Genomic DNA, 21046 nt, shown 5'->3' with positions numbered 1-21046 from the left:
GGTTAAAGGTACAACATCACATGAGAGACAGAATTGCGATTTAGGCTTATGAGGTAAATGGCGATATAATATATTAGGGTTCTATATAGATATTAATTCTCTGTAGTCTCATAAACTACTATGAACTCTTAGAAAAATAAAACTTTATCTTTGTTTTATGAATTTTGAATATAAAATCAGTTGATACATATACTCAGTTTCCTGGGATGTACAGTTTTCTTTTTTAATGAGTTCTAACATCATAATTATATCTGTATAACTATTAAGAGATTTAAATGCATGTGTTTCTAGAGAGAGCAGGGGAGAGGTACATGGTAAAAGTTGTGCAAAAAAAGGGCAGAGAGATTAGGCTTTAAGGTGTCCCACAGGTATATGTCCTAGGTACTCTACAGTTTACTGAATGACATTTCTCTAAACACTGTCATCCTGAATGTTATACAGTGATCTATAAGCACTCAGTAGAACCAGGTTTTACTGTGTTTCTTAAGTCTATGAACAGGGTTTCCTAGGTATTCCTTTATTATTATTATTATTTTGTTTTGGTCAGCTAAACCACTTAAGGTGTTAACTGGAATTACCTTATACTTTAAATAATGCAAAAAAAATATATATATTAAAATTAAAATTAATTATATATATTAAAATTAAATATATATATATATTTTTTTTTGACTATTTTTGGAATAAACAAAAAATACAATAATTATTTTATTTAAAAATGTATTGTAATCAAAACATTGTAATGTTAGTATCATTGATCCATCATTAAAGTTACTTTAATTTGAACGTTTTAGTAATTTTGTTGTTTGTCATTTTTATTAATCTAGTCATTTTTTTTAAACATCTATATTGTTTCTATTAATTTTTATTTATTAGTTTTATATTACTTATTTTAGTACTTCAATTTAAAGTAAATGAAAATGAGAAATTTTGCCAGTTGAGATAAAAGAAAAAATTATAATACTGTATTTATTTTTATTTCAAGTAATGAAAATATCTTTGATTCAAATAATGAAAATGTCTCATAAAAGAGATGAAGCAGCAGTTTCTGCTTACAGAACACTGTTCACCTACAAAAATAATCAATATTAACTTGGCTAATTTAGAATAAAACAGTGAGTGTACATTAAAAGTACATACAACTTTCTCTACAGGGTAAATATTTTAAAGAAGATAAAGTACCTTTCATTTGTCATTGGTACATCCTGTAGTTCCATCATTACCCCTTAGGGGTCCACAAACCCTGGTTAGGAAACCCTGCTCTAGAATAACACTTTGATTTATTTATAATTTATAATGATTTGCATTGTGAAAAGTGGGTGTTACAAACCACTGAAAATTAAGAGAAATATGAGACATCAGTCGAAAAGGCAAGTCGTTTTAGAGGCGGAGAGAAAGTTATATTTTGTTAAAATATCAAGACAAACTTTTTTTAAAATTTGGAATAGCGTGCACTCACGAATCATGCACAAAAGAAGTGCACAGAGAAGGTCAATTATATCAAATATTGATTTGAATAAAATCAATGTGAAAAAAAATAAATAAATAAAATTACATTAATTTACTCACTTTCATTTCATTCCAAACCTGCATGATTTTCTTTCCTCTTTTTTGGACCACGAAAGAAGATATTTTAAAGAATAATGGTTTCGGCTCCACTGACGTCCAAAGTATGGTAAAAAAAAAATGCCAAAGGAAGTCAATGGGACCCAAAACTTTTTGGTTAGCAACATTCTTCCAAATAACGTCTTCTGTGTTCAGCAGGAAAAAAAAAGTAAACAGGTGAGTTAATGTTTCGTTTTTTCGTTTTCTGTTGAAGTTTCCCTTTTAACTGATTCTGCGCAGACTGACACTTTCACAAATCGTTACAATTTACAGTCATTGTAGAATATTCTCAACATTTTATAGCATGCAGAAGTTAGTGGCAGTGAAGGCAACATGAGAAAAATCATCAAGAGGACAAAGGGCACGAGATGCCATAGTTGGTCCCGTCACTGGTTTTAAATCTTAGCAACCTGGTTCAAAACTGAGGGTTAAATACAGCTGGCTGTTCACCACAGATATACAAACATTCACACTGACAGACACAGGCCGTAGAACGCTTATAGTTGATAACTACATGTGCAGATAAAAACAAGCTTGTCTGGAAGAGAACAAAACGCATTTTATTTCATCAGTCAACTCTAGTACCCTCAAGTGTACCAGCTTCCATTCATCTCCCTTTGCCCTGCTGAAAAGACTAGCGTAGCAGCTAGTTTTAGATGTTGTGATGCGTAACTTACTCACCAAGACCAGTTTAACATGCTGTTTCACTACCAAAAGCTTCAAAAAACTACGTTTTGCTGGTGGACCTAAGCTGGTCTTTTCAGCAGGGCATCCAGCTTCTTTTACCTACTCTTCCTGCCTTTCCCTGTTCCCGACTCACTGCTGGTCGTCTCCGAGCATTTCAAACAGTGCCTGCAGCAGCCGGTCGTCTCTGTGTCTGTACGGTTGGGCTCTGTAGAAGTTGTCGCTGTAGTCACTGAACAGGCCATCGTCGGAGCCCCTGTTGCGGTTTAGCTGGTCGAGGGCCTGGTACAGCTTCTGCGGGGGGATCCTCTCGGGCTGAAAGGTCTTGGGAGGAGCAGGAGGAATCGCCAGAGCGTGCTGAGGAAACGCCGGGGTTTGCCTGTTGAAGGCCGACTGGAGGAGACGCAGCAGGGCCAGATTGGCAGTGGAGGAGCCTGGAGCTCCTGGATTTTTTTCAGGGACGCTGATGGAAGCAGCAGACGGGAGTGAGTCTGGGACCACTGCGCTTGATATTTCAGGTTCGTGAGCTGGAGTCGGAGCTTCCTGCTGGTCAGAGAGACAAGAAATTGAGATAAAGAGTGGAAGAATTGCAAAACGCTTGTTTAAAGCAGGTAGAAGTCAATGTCTGGCCAGAGACTGTATTTACTTTAACCCTCAATTTAGCATCTGTAAGCTTTCCTTATAATTAAAAGCCCCAAATTATTTTTTGTTTCTCTAGAACATATGCATATTACTTGGATCAACCTGAAACTGCATTTTGCATATTTTTTATATCATATAGATATACAATGTACTTTTTTTGACACAATAACTGTCAGAATTTATTCCTGATTTTAAATATGTTTTCTGCTCAAAAAAGCAGTTCCTCTATATAGTTAACTCCAGAACACACCTAAAAAAGGCATAAATAAATATGTATGTATAATACATTTTATATATAATTATAACAATTATTAAATATGTAGAATTTTTATAAATGTTTAATAGAAATTTATTTTATTATAAGTTATGAATTTATTTATTTATAATGTATATTTAATTCTGCTAGTATATTTAGTATATACATTTATTTCATTTATTATGCATACATATATTTTATATTACACATATGCATATGCATAATAAATGTAAAATATTGCTTTAAATAAATGAATGTTTGCACAACAGACCATGGACTAAAATTATGATAAGAAATTTGGGTCCCACTTTATATTAAGTGGCCTTAACTACTATGTACTTACATCAAAAAACAAGTACAATGTACTTATTGTGTTCATATTGTATTGTAAAACACTTTTGCTGCTATTGAGGTGGGATAGGGCTAAGGTTAGGGAGAGGGTTGGAGTTATGGGTAAGTTTAAGGGTGGGTTAAGGTGTAAAGTATGGGTCAACAGTGTAATTATAAATGTAATTACAGAAATTAAATACAGATGTTATTACATGTAGTTTTTTTTTAAATATAAGTACAATGTAAAAACATGTATGTACACAATAAGTACATTGTACTAAATTATTAATTAAAATGTAAGTACATAGTAGTTAAGGCCACTTAATATAAAGTGGGTCCGAAATTTGCTCTACAGTTAGTTACTGTGTAATTTCCACATTGCCGTTTTCTAAAGTCTTGACTCCTGTTCTGACCTTGATCATGTCTTCCATCGGTTCCACTCCTCTGCGATCGTTCTGCACAGCATTGTAGGGCATGTAAACCCTTGCCTCCTTCATGTGCTCTGGCTTCTCAGACGTCCCATGCAAAATCAACTTCCAACTGATAATCTGACCCTCATTCTCCATCCGTCCAGACTGTGTGCAAAAGAGAGAAGGAAATAGATTGTGATAAGCAGGCGCTTCATATGCATTTAAGATTTGTTTGCGGTGATGCTTTTATATACCGTATCTGTAATCTTCAGGGTCCAAGTGCCGGTGGGGTTTTCTCCCCAGGTGTGCACAGACATAAACGCCCAGTTTCGGAAACCATTGGATGATGTGTCCCTCTCTCTCTCCGCCAGCAGGACTGTGGTGGTACCTAATGGGACAAACTCAAAAATCAGTATCCTCATTCCCAAACATGGGTGCATGTGTAGCGTGTTTAAGTGTTTTTGTCAGACCTGATGGAGACGTCAGCGTGATGTGCAGGTCTCCTCTGCGTGTGTACTCAATGCTGACCTCCACCTGCACATGCTCCAAAGATACAACAGAATTTGCTTGTCCTGCACAGGCCTTAGTGGGGATCTCAATGGATATCTCACCTGCAGCCTTCAATGGTCTGTAAGTAAAAAAAAAGTTTTTAGTTTTTTTTTTAGTTTGTATACACAGTTAAAAACATTTTATATTGCAAATAGTGGTTCATGTAGCTCAACAAGCGTTAGCAATGACAAGATTCACAGGAAATACACATGCTATGTTTGGAATGAGATTCACTAACGTAAAGTTTGAAATAATGTTTATATATATATATATGTATATATATGGATCATGTGTCTCTAAAGACTGGAGATGCTGAAAAGTCAGCTTTGCTGTCACAGGAATAAATTAAATTTCCAGACTTATTCAAGTAGAGAAAAAGTATTTTAAATTGTAATAATATTTCAAATTATCATTTTACTGTATGTTTGATCAAATAAATTCAGCATTTGTGAGTTTTTGTTTAAAATGTCTCAATTTAGGTAGTATTATCAAATAATGAATTTAAAAACACAAGCATTAATTTGACATTTGAACATTAATGAAGGGATTTTATCTGCCCTCTGTTCCCTAGACAGAAATTCATGAGCGATATGAACTCTAATCCCTGCAGATTACATTGAAAGTCACAGACTTTGAATCAAGCAAGTGCCTTGATGATAATGCACACTAAATGCTAGAACAAGTGCACATGGATGGATGGGCAGACAAAGCTGACAGTGTATTGAGTGTGCCATTCACTCATTCTACAATGCTTCAGACAAGGCACAGCAAATACCCAAAAAACGCCATGTGCTTTTGCTGTGCATGATTACGTGGTATGCTATAAACAACATTACAATGTGTGTCGTGACATTTGCATTACTAGGAATTTTAGATCCAGGGAAATTAAACATCTGTTCAGGTGCCCTTCTTCCAGCTGAGCTTTGTCTAAACACTAGAGCCACGCAATCTCTAAAAGTTTGTGACGTAAATGCAGGATGAAAAACAATTCAAGAGCTCTGGCTCTTGAGTGAAAATGGATTCCATTTCTAAAATTCCCAAAACATACCTTCATTTGAATTACAAAAGCAGTCGTAAAGAACAAACAGATGGGTGTAAATGCACGCGCGCACACACACACACACACACACACACTGGATCTGTTGAATTAATGTGGCTATTAATAAATGGCCATAGATGAGCACAGTAACAGATGGCAGGAGATCAGGGTGGCTTTGTCTTCCATGTGTGAGGTGCGAGACCACAGCCTGCATCTACTGCAAAAAGTCAAATTATTTTATCCTAATATCAGGAAGCAAACTCTACCTTGGTTGGAACGTCTCATCTCTGACGATGCACTGTTTCTTCTCGGGAACGTGCTTCCAGACTTTGGGATCGGCCAGATCTACTAGAGCTTTGGCATTCAGGAGACCAAACCCAAAACGACTGTTGACCATCAAACCAGCTCCATTCCTTTTCCAGCCTGGGTTATTGGCCAGGGGGTCAAACTCAGACGTCCAAACCACTAAGTGCTGAAGGTCTCGCCAGGTCAGATCAGGACTAGTGTGGAGAGCAAGAGAGTATATCCATGTTTTTATTCAAATGGTAATCACTTCTTGTAAGAACTGATGTAAAACCAATGTAATCCTACCAAAAAAATATAACATACAAATTGCAAGATGTTGGACATACTTTTGCTCTAAAGCCAGTGCAAATATCCCAGCAGCCAATGGAGCAGATGCAGACGTGCCAGTGTGTGTCTCTGTGCATTCATTGTGCAAATCAGCACTAGTCTGCAAGACAATAAGTCAAAAGATAAAATGTCAACACAACAAAACCCAATAGAGAACAAGCAAACACACCAACCAAAAGGATTCAAAGCTGTAAATAATAAAATCTATTTTATTGCTCTCCAAGGAGACATTCAGTCATACGACACAAAGGAAACCTAAAAGCAATATAATAATTTAGATCATAACAGCAAGAACATGTATAACTGAAGCAAACAAGACTCACAATTCTCTGGTCGGTGTAGTCTCCGCTGCTGTAGGCCGTGGCCAGCGTAGAGGAGCATTTCTCAGCGTACCAGGGAGACAAACCCTGCTGGGATGCACTGCTGATGGAGATGGTGTACAGACTGTCTGTGTATCCATCACAATCACAGTTGTCGCCCTGACGACCACCGTTGCCAGACGCCCAGACGAAAATGGATCCCTTCCCACCACGGCCCTAGAGTATAACAATTATTTGGAGTTAATTATGGGATTGTGTTAAGAGTTACATGCTACAGTATTAGAACAATGTATCAGCTGGGTGGCTAGGGTGCTCTGGATGGTTGTTAAATGGCTGTTTGTTTGTACCGGGTGGTTTCTAGTTTGTTGCTAGTGTGTTCTTGGTGGTTTTTAAATAGTTGCCAAGGTGTTTTGGGTGGTGGTTGTTGCTAGAGTGCTCTGGATGATTGTTAGATACCTGTTAGGGCGTTCTACCTGGTTGTTAAGTTGTTTTTAGTGTTTTCTTGGTCATTGCTAGGGTGTTCTAGGTGGTCGCTAAGTGGTTCCCACAGTGTTTTGGGGTGGTCGTTGCCAGGGCATTCTAGATGATTGTTAAAGGGTTGCTAGGTTGTACTGGGTGGTTTCTAGATGGTTGCTGCTATTGTGTTCTTGGTTGTTGCTAGCGTGTTCTGGGGGATCATACAGGGTTGCTAGGGTGTGTTGAAGGTTTCTAGGGTTTTCTGGGTCACTGCTCTGGGTCACTGCTGATGGTTGTTCAGTGATTGCCAGGTTGTTTTGAGTTATGGTCATTGCTAGGGTGTTCTGGATGGTTGTTAAATGATTGCTAGGTTGTACTGGGTGGGTGTCAGAGTGTCTTTTGGGTGGTGATCATTGCTAGGGTGTTTTGGATGGTTGATAGTTAATAGTGTGATCTGGGCTCCTCTTGCTAGAACGTTCTTTATGGTTGTTAAGTGGTTGCAAGTTTGTTCTAGAATCTAGTTGGTTGCTAGTGTATTCTGAATGACTGCTAGGTGGTTTTCATCTAGTGGAACTGATTCCCACACATCTCACCTTCTGGATACCATACTCAAAAGCTTTCTGGGCCAGGCGCCCAGGCCCCTCCACGGTCTTCCCATCATCATTAGGGCCCCAGCTAGCACTGTAGATGTCCACATGATCAGGGTTAAAGCCAATGGAACTGGCTTCAATGGCATCTGTCACAATTCCATCCAGCATTCGTATCCCTGCAGATGAGAGGCACAAAAATTTACGTTTGCTGAAACGTCCAAACAATTTTGAAGTGTTTGCATGCTGATGATTAAATGCATCCAAATGCATGCATGCATTGTATGATGTTATGACACACTAAAAATTATATGTCCAAGTGGACATGGACAAATTGTGTACATGAATGCCCGGTTGTACAGGTCAGTGTTGATATATAATCACACTACAAACACCAGTCAAACCAGAGCTTTTAAAATACAAAAAGTGAACAAACAGAGCTTGACAACACACACCTCCCACTTTGGAGTTGTAGGCCACTCCGACACCACATTTGTTGTTGTCTGCTTGCATGGCAATCTCTCCAGCACATCTGGTACCATGCCTGAAGATATACAACAGAGAACAGGGTTACAATTCAGCTCCATTCAAATTTAATAAAGCCAGCATTTTCAAAATTAATTATATCTACATTTGTAGACAAACCCTGACATGAAACATTGGTTGCCAGGACATTAGTATGTGGTTGCTAACATCTTCTAATGGTTTTTATGGCATTACTACATGCTTACAATTCTGGTGGTTGTATGGGTGTTAGTTGCTAGGATGTAGGATGTTCTACAGTAGGTGGTTGTTAGGGAGTTCTGGATGTTTGCTAGTGTTTTCTGGGTGGTTGCTAGGGTGTTATTGATGGTTGCTAGGGTGATGTTAGATTGACAGGGGTTCTGGATGAACGGGGTCATTGCTAGATGGCAGCTAGTGTGTTCTGGGTGTTGTTGTTAGGGTGTTCTTAGTTGTTGTTAGGATGACCTGAGTGGTTTCTAGATTGTTACTTGTGTGTTCTGTTAGGTTCAGTGTTGTAGGTGGTTTCTAGGGTGTTCTGGGAGGTTGGTAGATGGTTGAAGGTGTTTTCTGGGCTGTTGTTAGGGTGTTTATGGTAGTTGCTACTTGCTAGGTGTGGTTGCTGGATTGTTGCTAGTGTGTTCTGAGTGGTTGCTGGTGTTTTTTGGGTGGTTGATAGTATGTTTTGGATGGTTGCCAGGGTGTTGTTAGATGGACAGGGGTTCTGGATTGCCAGATAGTTGCTAGTATGCTCTGAATTGTTGTAAGGGTGTTCTTGGTGGTTACTAGATTTTGCTATGTCGTTCTAGATGGTTGCAAATGCTCTCTGGGTGGTTTCTGGGTTCCTGTTGATTGATAGATGTTTCTAGGGTGTTATATTTTGAGCCACATTGATGTGGATGGGTTCTGATCCTCTTATGTAAGACAGCACGAGTGGTGTGTGTACCATTGGAATGGATTACACTCGTTCCCTGATGGAGAACAGACCTTCTCAGATCAGACCTACTGACACTGTCAGCTCTCCTTTCATAGCAGCTGGAAAGCAATGGCAATCTGGTCTAATTCTCTCTGAACAGATTCAGCATGATGTTAAATAAGTCTGCTAATCTCTTTAAAGAGGGCAGAAAAGGACTATGCCATTCCGAGGCTTGTAACATTCTCCAGTCAGTCATCAGTTTCCTTATCGCTGTATGAGGTGCTTAACATAACTGAAAGGCTAAAGGATTTGAAAAATCTGTCCTTGTGTTTTTCAAGTGTGGATCAGTGCTCTTGAGATTTTCTGTCCATTGATCTAGAGAAATGAAAGAGTATAGAGATTCATTTACTCACTTGTTTTCATTGGTGGAGTCATATCTGGGAAAGGGATCTGGATCGTTGTCATTAAAATCATAGCTAGCGGCAGGATCCTATACAGTGAGGAGAAAGAATAAATATGGATTGTAGAAAAACGATTTCTAGCATACACAGAATAAATAATAGCAGTATCAGTATGTGGCAATTAGATGTGTTTTTATAGGAAGGGAGAAGAATAGAATTGTTCAGAATAGAATAGAAGTGTACTACTCTTACTGTTTCTAAAAAAGCTGGATAAAAACAAAATATGTTATTTCCTGGCATCATAACTGGACAGTGAGTTGTGCTGTGTTTACATTGACTCGGAATTACAGTAATTGTAATTTTTTTAATACTGTTCACACCCTGGACTAAAAAAAAAACACATTTTTTAGAAATGCTCAAAGTGTAGAAATCCAACTAGTGCTCATAATATGTCTTGTTAACAAAAAAAACTCAGTTTTTTTGCACGTCACTGTCTTACTTTTTCACATGCAGTCACATATTGTGTCTTATGTAGTGTCTTGCAACGACTTTATTGCATTATTCCGCACCCACCGGTTTTAAATGCAAAAATGTTTGTGTGTGAACTGGCCCAAAAAATTTAATGTTTTTTGGGAAAGTTAGGATAAATGCTGCCAAACAGCATACGGTGTTGGGTAACTTTGTAATTATGAAAATTCCAAAATGGTGTGAATGTAGCAATGTAATGAGATCATGTGGCAAAGTTTGCAGCACAATTATGATAGTTAACTAAAACTAAAACCATAAAAAAAGTTTGGTTACTTGTAATAAAAAAAAACATCAACTGTGTAAACATTAAAAGAAACCAGAACATAAAGAAATAAAAACTAAGGCAAAATATTAAAACTATATTTCAACTGTAGTGTCTATACTATCTTACTGATACTAAAATAACACTGGTTTATGGTTTCATAATGCATTCTCTTTTAAAAACAATAAAAAATAAATAAAAAAAGCATGATGCAGAAAGCTGTATGTATTAGACTCCAAACACATGTTTATCATGATTAATGTGTTGATACTTTATGCTATTTTATTTAATATTTATATAAAATAATGTGTTTTTACACTTTTTACAATGTTTTTTTACTTTAATAAACATACATAAAAAATAGTTCATGCTAATAAAAATGTATTATTATTATCAAGTTTTCTGTGTGCACACATGTGAGTCAAATACACTGCTTCACCAGCATCAGACACATGCAGGTCTCCCCTCGATTTAGGGCTTTCTTTTTGGTAAGACTGCTGTTTGCAAACAAGCCAAGAGCAGAGCGACGGCTGATGCTACAATGTACTTAAATGCTAATACAAGACAGATGTTTGATGTTATCCTGTGATATATGAGTCATCTCATGGCAAAAAAAGAGATGCTGGGCTCACTGCAGACTTATGTAAATGCCACACATTCAGAGTGAATTTTTAAATAGCTTTGAATGAGCGAGTGGGATTATTTGTTTGTGACCTTCTGTACTGGAGGTCCTCATCAAATGGCTTTGCTCTATTCGTGGTAGGTGTCACTATGGATGATCCTCTGCATGGCTGAGGGGTCGGTGTTGGCATGGAAACAACAGAGTGGAAGGTGGTCGAGTAGACATTTCCGATGATGACACACTTACATAGTTAGGGTAAATGTCGGTGTGGTTCCACTCGAGGCCATCATCCAGCACGGTAATGACCACTCCTTTGCCCGTAATGCCCTTCTTCCAGACTGGGATCACGTGCAGGTCCAGTTTGGGCAGGGATGATGACATCCGGGTGTCTTGCTGGAAGAGGAGGATGAGGAAAGACAGTTTAAGTGAATATGTGAACAGGGTCATATTCATGAGTACCCCTCAACACTCTCAGGTACTCTCAACCTCTTCATGAAGACAAAAGCCCTTTTTGTATGACTCAACCGCTGACCCTTCCAACAAAAGCTGTTTGTTTGAAAATGAAAGCCGACGATGTTATCATGCATGCTGACCTTTTGGTTTGTGGAGACTATTTTCAGTCCAGACTAGAGCGTGAGGGGATTTCTTCTTATTGACTGATAATTAAATATCAGAGTGCTGCTGTGACGGGATGTGATGGGAAATACACTGTTGAGTGACCAGTGTATAAAATGCAGCTTACCTGAGTTGTGTGAAATGTATAAGCTGAGGGTTTACTAATTAGTGTAAGTATTTCAATTGGATAACTAGGAATTAGATTTATTTTGGTGAAGTGAATATTTTGACTGTGTTCAATCAAATGATTCATTCAGATTAGTTCATTGATTTATTGAATTGCTGTGTGTGAAGTGGTCACAAGCAAGTGTCTTTTGGGGTATTATTATGAGTGAGCCAGTGAATCATCCATGTAGATTTGTTAAATTCGTACTGCTCTAAGAAATTTTGTCTATAAATCTAAAAGTATTTAAGCACCACTGAAAAGCAGACCTATTATTTTGTCTGCAAAGTTGTGTTCAACTTTTTATGGCAGTCCAATTTTGCCACATTAGAAAAAAAAATCACCAGTGCATGATTTATGACATATATATATATATATATATATATATATATATATATATATATATATATATATATATATATATATATATATATATATATATATATATATATATATATATATAAATATAAATTATGACACAAAAGTCATACTTATGAAATAAAATAATAATTATCAGAAATCACGATTATGAGATTTTTTTTTATTCTAATATAAAACATAAGAAAAATATTTACCAATGCATTATTTATTACATAAAAATAAACCTAACAGTCATACTTAAGAGATTACGATTATTTGTTATTAAGAAATTTTCCGAATTTCAGAAGTATGTGATAAAATGAAATTATGATATAAAAAGTTGAAATTTAAAAATAATTATGATGAAATTATGAGTCATAATTATGAGATTCTAAATCCAAAATACGGATTTAAAAAAATCTGAATTATCACACATGATTTGACACAAAATTATGACATTTAAGTCCAAATAGTGAGGAAAAAGTTTCAATTATGAAAAAGAAATAATGTTTTAATTCTTTTTTTTTTTTGGTGTAACTTCGAAGCTCATACCCTCCACATTATGATTTATTTATAAAAAAAAATTTTACTAAATGAGGTAAATGGGCTTTCATAACTTATACCTTTTTAAATTAAAGAAATAAAAGACAAAACAATAATAGCCTAAATAAGTCACTCTAACTTTAAGCTTCAATCATGCTACACGTCCCATTATTTCTGTTTGTTCACAACACTGAGCAACACAGATATCTAGTTCAGTTTGTACAGACTTAAAACACCTTCTCAATCAAAGAAGGAGTGTATTCACTCATCCTATAAAGCCTAGACTATTTTTGCCATGCTACAATAAGTCTTTGAAGGCTGGAAAAAGCTATTAAAAGTGCTTCAAAAAGGATTTGCAAATTAGTGAACGTAAAATAATGAAACCAGTTTGTTCACTAAAAAGATCTAGTCATATTATTTAAGAAGTTAATTAAGTGCAAAATACCACTAGTGTGTATATAATTATTTATAGCGTATTTAGCAATGTAACAAAGCTGCCTGGGGCATAAAAGTGATAAGAAAACGGACAAAAAAGAAGAAAGAGATCTGTGATCTGCTCACAAATTAAGAATAGACTCTGCAGTAACATTACCATGAAGCATGACTCATAGCTGAGGTCTGACTCCAGAAAGGCTGGAGGGGGAGGGGGAGTAAAAGAGATGACCCACCGCACATGACGGCTCTGCCACATAGCACAATCACGACCAGCATAGCCAAAGCTGACGTACACATCACTGATCTACCACCTTCATAGCACCTCTAAAAGTGAGTCAAGAAGTTTTACTGGGCATCTCAGATACAGGCAGGTGCATAAACTCTGGAAAATGATCATTGCTTCTAAAGAGATACAATCAAACACAGTGATACATTTAAAAATGCACTCAGTGCCACTTAGATAATATATAAATAAAACCACACAGAGCTCTCCATACAGAAAGAATTGAAGCATGTGAGTCATCTCTTTAATTGAATTATCAGCAGTCCTCTCTGGTGAAATGTAATCCATTCACCGAGCCATCTTTCTCCTCCATAAATCCATATCCTTCTTTTCTATCTAGCCTTTCATCTCACAAGATTGAACGTCATTCTTTCTTTCCTTTTTTAACCACCTGCCTTCACTGCCTCATCACTCATATTGACCAGTACAGCGCAAAAGCTTCTGCCTACTTTTCAGTAGCCTTGAATGAAGTTGTTTTTCTGTTCATTTAAAAGAAAAATTCTCAAGAAAAAATTTGAAGACAAAACAACCCAACTCCAAGATGAATCAAGATACTGCAAACTTTGATTTGAAGCAAACTTTAAAGTTCAGGTCCATCCCTGAGCATCCATTGAAGCAATGCAAAGACTTCATTTATATTAAAAAACGAAGTTAAAAATCAGTGGTAGCTTCTACATATTCCACTACACACAAAGCTCTGAACTCATGGTAGGTGTTTCTTAAAAATCCTTTCTTTTTCCCTAAAATGCAGTTCATTTCATTTCTGACAATATTCACTTTTATGTTAGTCTAGTTGAATATGAATAAACGGAGACGCTGACATCATCTAATAAGCTAAATTCAGCAACACAGACAGAGTTTAAAATAAAACCAGGCAGGAACTTCATGAGCAATTAGGTTAAGAGGTGGCGGCGCTCACGCAAACACGAAATAAAGAGGTTTAGAAAACGGCGCACTTGTTGAAGCAAAAAGAACAAAAGGTCATTGCCGGTTCATGCCACTGCTAAATTGCATTTTAGAATAAAACGTTTGTCCAAAAAAAATTAATCCCTCAGTCGGAAATACAAATGGAAGTTTTCAATTTGATTAGAGTGACTTACTATATAAACCATGAGCTGTGATCCATATTAGAGGCAGCTGAATCCTTCCCATCTGTGAGTGTACGGAAGCCATTCCCAGGCATTAAGAGCTTGGCGCTTGGCTTCCATAAAATAAACCCATCAATCCACTGTGTTTCAGTAAATTGGTACTAATGTGTGATTGGCTCTTCTGTTGTTTGGGATTTAGGAGGGTTCTCCTTTACAATCTCATTTTTTGTTTAGCCATACTATGAGCTCTGCAAGCTTAGAAACAATGGGTTTCGGCTGCACATAGTGCCAGAGTCCAGAGGGACAACTGACCCAGTAATGAAGGCCTACAGACAGCAAATGTAATACATCATCCCAGAGAGGATTGTTAAAATGGCTTTTACAGCACTTACAGAAAAATCTAACAAAGCCGCTGTAGATGGATTTTGACCACATGAGATTTTTAAGTCCAACATACTGAGATCACTAAGGATTTTATGCAGTGATATTATATATAAGTAAACAAATTAATATGATTTCAACTTCTGCCAAATGACTAAAGACTGGAATGTACTACATGACTTTTGCCCACATTCTAAACAAGTTGTCACTTGTTGCCACAAGTCAGAGCCAGTCTGCAGATTTGAGTTGACAAATATCATATAAAATTTCATTATAGTTGTAGACTCTATTTTAACTTCAGGTTCTCATTCCATTCAAATGAAGGATATCATGATATTTTGAGATGATTTTAGGACATATATTGTTTTCATTTGTCATGTGTCCTTCAGCAATGAGGCACGTGTTTATGCCTTTCTGCTGTGTTCAGAAAGATTTCAAGTCTGGTTGTGTGTGATATTCAGTCCTTTAGTGTATGATTGCTTAGTTTTTCTCTGTAACAATTTATAGCCGCCAACTGTTGTGTAGTGTATTCCAGCATAAATTAACATTGTTAAATGTTAGATCATTAAAAAAATAACAAAAAGTTTTTTATTCAATGATTTAACATCGTTTTTTTTTTTTTTATTGTTTCTGATTCGATTATGATATTGACAAAATGAGTATATTTTACTAGAATATACTATTTCAGTCATGCAGCCATTCTACATGCAAATATCATGTTGAATTCAGTGTTACTTGCCATTTCTTTGTAATTATTTGCAAAATTTACTAGCAATTTCTTAAAAATTTTTTAAGTGAAATTTAGAGTATTGCATTTGCATTTGCCTTTTGACTTTCATATACTTAGTTCGTTCAAGGTTTAGAACTTCTTAAGAAATTAATGGGAAAAAATACCTCCGGAGTCAATGTTGCAGAGACAAAGATATTCAAATTGCGCTTTTGACAAAATAAAGATGTTGAGACTCACCAGATACCACTGTTGGTTCCACATAGGGTCGTCGAAGAGTTTGTCCACAGAGCAGTCCTTACATTCGGTCCCCAGCGGGGCACGTTTGGCCCTCCGTTTCTCATACTGCTGTTCAGCCCAAGAGACCTACAGAACAAGCCACAGTTTCCCATACAGATCCATTTATTTTTTTGTATCTCAGTGGGGATTTGGATTAAATGCACATTTTATTATTATGTACTGTACATAGAATTAATTGGTTATGAAAAACCTCATACCCTGTCATCTTCCGACAGTCGTTTGGTGATATGATCCGCACTTCTTTTGGTCCTGCTAGGGTGACTGTGCCGCTTGAATAAATAATGGTTTTCCAGTGCCCCAATCTGCAGACAAATGAGAGTGAACTGAATGAAGAGATCGGTTCATATTTGGTGCTAAATTAAGCCTGGTCATAATGACGCAATTCCCATCTGTCTGGTCTAGTCAAGCTGGAGCTATTTCACACAAAATAAGGGTCTGTCAGCTAACTTACATTTGTGTTCCTTTGTGTTCTATTCAATGAAATAAAACATTCTTATAAGAGAACTAAATGATACAACAGGTGAATTTCTATTCTTATAAAAGTTGACACATCTGATTAGCAGGTAAAAATTGCATTAAATTTTGTATTTTTATTAACAATCACATTTACTGAACTGCTATATGGAGAAAAGATGGATTCAGATGTCAGATCTAACATAGATATATAAAAAATAATAAGCATCCTGGAGGCAAAACACATTCGACCATCACTCAACAAACATTTCACTGTATCATGGCTAAGCAAATGTTCAAGGCAGCTGATTAAACGCATAATGTTGCTATGAATAAATGCATTACACAACCACATCAACATACAATTTCATTCAACACGGATGCAAAGCATAGCTACATCTGTGTGAGACAAGTGTTTGATCCTACTAGGAAGGAAAAACAGAGTGTTTGGCGTGACTTACCTGTCGGACTAATTTGTATCCGAGCTCGTCGGCGATGGATCGGGCATTGTCGTGTCCTCCTGGAATCTCCACCGCCCATTCGTTCAGATACTGTCTGTCCACAGCTGAGGACACCAGCGCACAGAACAGAGCAAGAACACTGCACAGCAACATTGGACGACATCTTTCTTCCATTTCAAATCAATTACAACCACTTAAAAAAAAATGATCTGGATGATCACGATGGATACAAAACAGTTAAATAGAAATAAGTTAATAAATAAATATGTAAACACGGGAACTGTCAGTTCGGCTTCCTTGGTAAACGCTATATTCTCCAGTTAATTCTGATGCAGTGTGAGCGAGTAATTGAACGCGCATGGAGAGCCACCAATGAGAGAGTCGTGGAAGGGGAAGGGATGTTTACACGTCAAATTACGAATTGCTCTGACGTCAATTTGTACCTGGGGTAGGATGCTCGGGTCCCGAGGGAGTCGGGCGGGGTGAATTGCGCATGGAAGAGGAGGGGAATGTTTCACTATAAATAGCCGACGAGCATTTTTACTCTTAGAATTTTTAGCATGAATGGAAGATTTTGTTGAAAACATGAAATCTGAGGTTGAATACAAGGTTCATGTAGCACAAATGGACGCAAAACCCTTCTAGAACTAGATTTAATAATCTCGTTGTATATACATAAAATAAAATATTCTTTATTTTACGTATATACGTAAAAATAATATTCTCTTTGGCCTCATAACTCTTAGAATAGCAGATATATCCGAAGTTAGACTAAATAAATAAGGGAACAGCTGTTAAGAAATAGTTAAATTGTTGGCGTAACTGTGTGCGTCATGAGGAGAAGGTTTCAGCACCGCATCAGTGGACAGCTCTACAACACGAGCTGCATGAGCAAATACGATATCCATATTAAACAGCAATCACATGCATTCCAATACCGAAATTTAACATGTTAAACACACGTTTGTAAGTATATTTTATGTATGTATGTATGTATCTATCTCTATACACAGATATATACTGAATGTGGAATGACACACAAATACATATAGGTCTACATACATTAAAAAGGGAAATAAAATATGGTTTAAATGAATCTAAGTAAATGTAATTCACGTTTAATAGATTTTCAATATGATTTATGCCAATAAATAAATAAACAGCAGAACACTTTAAATGTTGACGAGTTGACAAGTTAATCATTAATAAAAAGCAGAAGAAAACAATAAAAAAAGAGAAAAAGTAATATTTCTTTATACTGACCTTAAGACTTGGGTCCAATCTGTTTAAGGTTTTCTTGTCACATGACAACAAAATGGCTTCCTGTATGTTGGTTGGCCACCAATCTTGGTTTGGCAGACTAATGATTTCCAACTATTAATCCAATTCTGAAATATATTTATATTATATAATGTGGAATACATCTAATTGCACCATCAAAATACGTCATATGTCTGAAAAACACCATTAATAAAGAGCGGCTTAAGAAATATACATTTACATTACATTTTAATGTAGTTTTTAAATATATAATATTCACAAATTAAGCAGTTTAAGTAAACAGGAAAATGAAAAACTAAAATTAAAACAATCTAAAAAAAATAAGAAACGTAGAATGGACAATTAGTAGCTTATAATATAAACAGGAATACTACGATGTAAAGCATGATGTAATCATTACATCAGACATTCATACATTGTAGTGAATTAATTCAGTATAAAGATTTAGATACTGTGGTCCAGACTCATTCCCACCACCTAATGCCCTTTGTATGAATATAAAGAAGATCGTGATGAGGTGGTCAAAAGCCCTTATGAATATTCACACCAGTTTATTCAGTCAGTGTCACAATGGTCCAGACAGAGCGGTCTATCGAAGCACGTCCACTCTAGATGAACCTGAGGCACAGTGTCGTGCCAAAACAAGTGCTTTTATCAAAGAGAGAGGTTTGGAATCGTGTGCTTTGAGGACATTCAGACAGAAACCAGCCTCTTTTGATGTCAGTGTCTTTTGTTTTGTGTGAGATTCTGCATTAGGCACAGGTCCAATTGTTTTAATGGGTTTATGAATCTGTGCATGTCAATCAAGAGCCACACCTTTTTTTCGTAAATATAACAGTGCAAATCTGCTGCCGTAAAGCAGCCGTGAATTTTGTGAAATTTCTTTCCAATTAATTAGCACACCAATCGTACAGAACAGACATTTAGGTACATTTGGAACTCATATTGCAGGGTTAAAAAAAATCACATTTGAATATTTATAAATATTTTATTTTATTTTGAACTATCAGGGTCTGTGCATGTTATTACGGTGCCATGTGTCAGCCAAACAACTGCCATTGAGATGAATGGGAATGCTAACAGATAGCTAGACATTGCATGAAAAGAAATCAGCAGGTCTTTTCTCAGAGTAGACCTATCAGTTGGGCTTTTGAGCAAACAGTCCATTTGCTCTAGCAGCTGCAGTCATCCACATCTACCTAGCAACACCTGTTTGCATTAAGCAGAACACGTTAGACTTTGCACCTGGAAACATATGAGGAAAAGTAGCAAAGTTCATAAATGAGATGCATGTTTGTATTCTTTAAAAAGGGGATGGAGAGTTGGCCAGAAAATTGAGATTTTACAAAAAAAACCTTTTGGCTAATATACCAGCTGTCTTCACTGGATCAACTTTGGCGGGTTGCCCATGTACAAACCAAAGGCTTGAAGGACTTACTTAGCATCGGAAGTACTCAGTCATGCAAAACGCTCCTTTTTCTGGTAATGTACTGTGGAATATAAAAGCCTTAAAAGGCTTCACTGATCAAACATGCACAAACACTCTCATGCACACAAGCACGTCAAATGTGGAAAAACCAGATCAGCCAATTGAGATAATCTCTCACATCTGATTACTGCCATCCCATCTAAGCTGTCACCGTAAGAGCTGGGGTTGTCATTAAGAGATATGGTAACACGTAATGGTGTATGAACAATAAGTGGGGTAAAACCATGACCTGCGAAGGCGGATGGGCTGAGACAACAGGAAATAAAGATCTGATGGAGCAATGGACACTCTGAATCAGGCCAGTAGACGTCATGGAGGCCATGCTTACTGTGTAAACATTGTGTTTTAACTGCTGCGGATGAATTAAGTGTCAAATCTATTGACATCTAGATTGAAAAAGCGATGGATTTTGCAGTTTGTTTCTCATTGGACAGTGTGCTGGAATAAATGGCTCTTTGGAGCAACTAAATGAATAAAACTATATAGACATAACTTGTACTAAATTATATAATTATACTAAAACTTTAAAATAAAAGAAAACAGAAATGAAAACGGAAAAGTAAAATCTACTTAAAATATTATGAAATACTAAGTATATCTATGACACTAAAAGAGTATCACTCACTTTCAATCATTCAACTGAACCGGAAAGACAAGATCCGACTCTAAAGAGTCTCACATTACCTGGTTAGAACCAGAACAAGCAATGTACTTTCCAATGTCATGGCACAGACTGTACAAAATTATTATTATAACTAGAAAGAACCAACTCAAAAAAGCCATCCATTCCCTAGTTGAATACTGAATGCACTGGGAATGACTCTTTTGAATCGGTTCTTTTCTTTCTGGTCTGAATCGTCGTTTCAGACAGTAAAAAAAAAAAAAAAAAGTGAGTGAGTGACATGACATACAGCCAAGTATGGTAACCCTTACTCAGAATTCATGCTCTGCATTTAACCCATCGAAAGTGCACACACACAGCAGCGAACACACACAAAGCATGAACACACACCCGGAGCAGTGGGCAGCCATATATGCTGCGGCTCCTGTGGAGAAGTTTGGGGTTCAGTGCCTTGCTCAAGGGGCACCCAAGTTGTGGTATTGCTGGCCCAGGACTCAAACCCACAACCCTTGGGTTAGGAGTCAAACTCTCTAACCACTAGGCCACGACTTCCCCTGTAGTATGGGAATTAATAATTGATAGGTAGGCCTACGCTATTAATTTTCAAAAGAAATTGGCTTTATGATTCACCTAGCTGCCCCAGAGAACGAACTGAATCAACGATGAATCAACGTCTCTTTTCCATATCTGTAACAATTGCATGGGCAAAAAGGTGGAATAGATTCGCACGGAAAGAGCGCCTCTAGCGTTATCCAAGGACGAAAATATGCTAATATCCTTGAGGGTGGGCTCTTTCAAAGAACTCATATTAAAATTCCACACACCCAAGCATCAGGATGGCATTGACTTTTACACAGCAGACTCACTCACATTTCTTCAAAAAAATTTAACTGTTTATTATTATTAGTTTTGAGTATTATTTCTATTATTTTAAATGGTTGATACATTGATGTAGGGCAGGCTATGTACTAATCTGCTTTTAAATAGCAGTTCTTGCCAGCAGTCGTCTGAGTCAATGTTGTTCTGACTCAGACCAGGTATACTTATCTTCACTCTCTCTCTTTCTTCCTCACATGCACGCACAGATTCTTTTCTTATCGCCTA

General features: G+C 36.8%; 1 protein-coding gene across 2 annotated transcripts; it reads right to left on the bottom strand.

The window, feature by feature from the left end:
• Window positions 1-946: 946 nt before the first annotated feature.
• On the bottom strand, window positions 947-16954 carry pcsk1 (proprotein convertase subtilisin/kexin type 1). 2 transcript variants are annotated; one of them, XM_026196556.1, is made up of 14 exons: window positions 16551-16954; window positions 15834-15938; window positions 15577-15702; window positions 10988-11134; window positions 9342-9418; window positions 7967-8055; window positions 7518-7690; window positions 6472-6684; window positions 6148-6248; window positions 5782-6015; window positions 4398-4555; window positions 4182-4315; window positions 3931-4092; window positions 947-2835 (listed from the first exon to the last, which is right to left on the bottom strand). In XM_026196556.1, exons 1-14 carry the CDS (start codon window positions 16722-16724, stop codon window positions 2422-2424), a joined length of 2307 nt encoding a protein of 768 aa, XP_026052341.1. In that variant the 5' UTR covers window positions 16725-16954; the 3' UTR covers window positions 947-2421. The 2 variants fall into 2 exon arrangements, with proteins under 2 accessions (XP_026052341.1, XP_026052342.1); XM_026196557.1 differs by having other exon boundaries at window positions 947-2832.
• Between the last annotated feature and the right edge of the window lie 4092 nt (window positions 16955-21046).

This window comes from Carassius auratus, chromosome 21, assembly GCF_003368295.1.
Source record: "Carassius auratus strain Wakin chromosome 21, ASM336829v1, whole genome shotgun sequence".
Classification (NCBI taxonomy): domain Eukaryota; kingdom Metazoa; phylum Chordata; class Actinopteri; order Cypriniformes; family Cyprinidae; genus Carassius; species Carassius auratus.
This window is presented reverse-complemented; position numbering and strand designations above follow the sequence as displayed.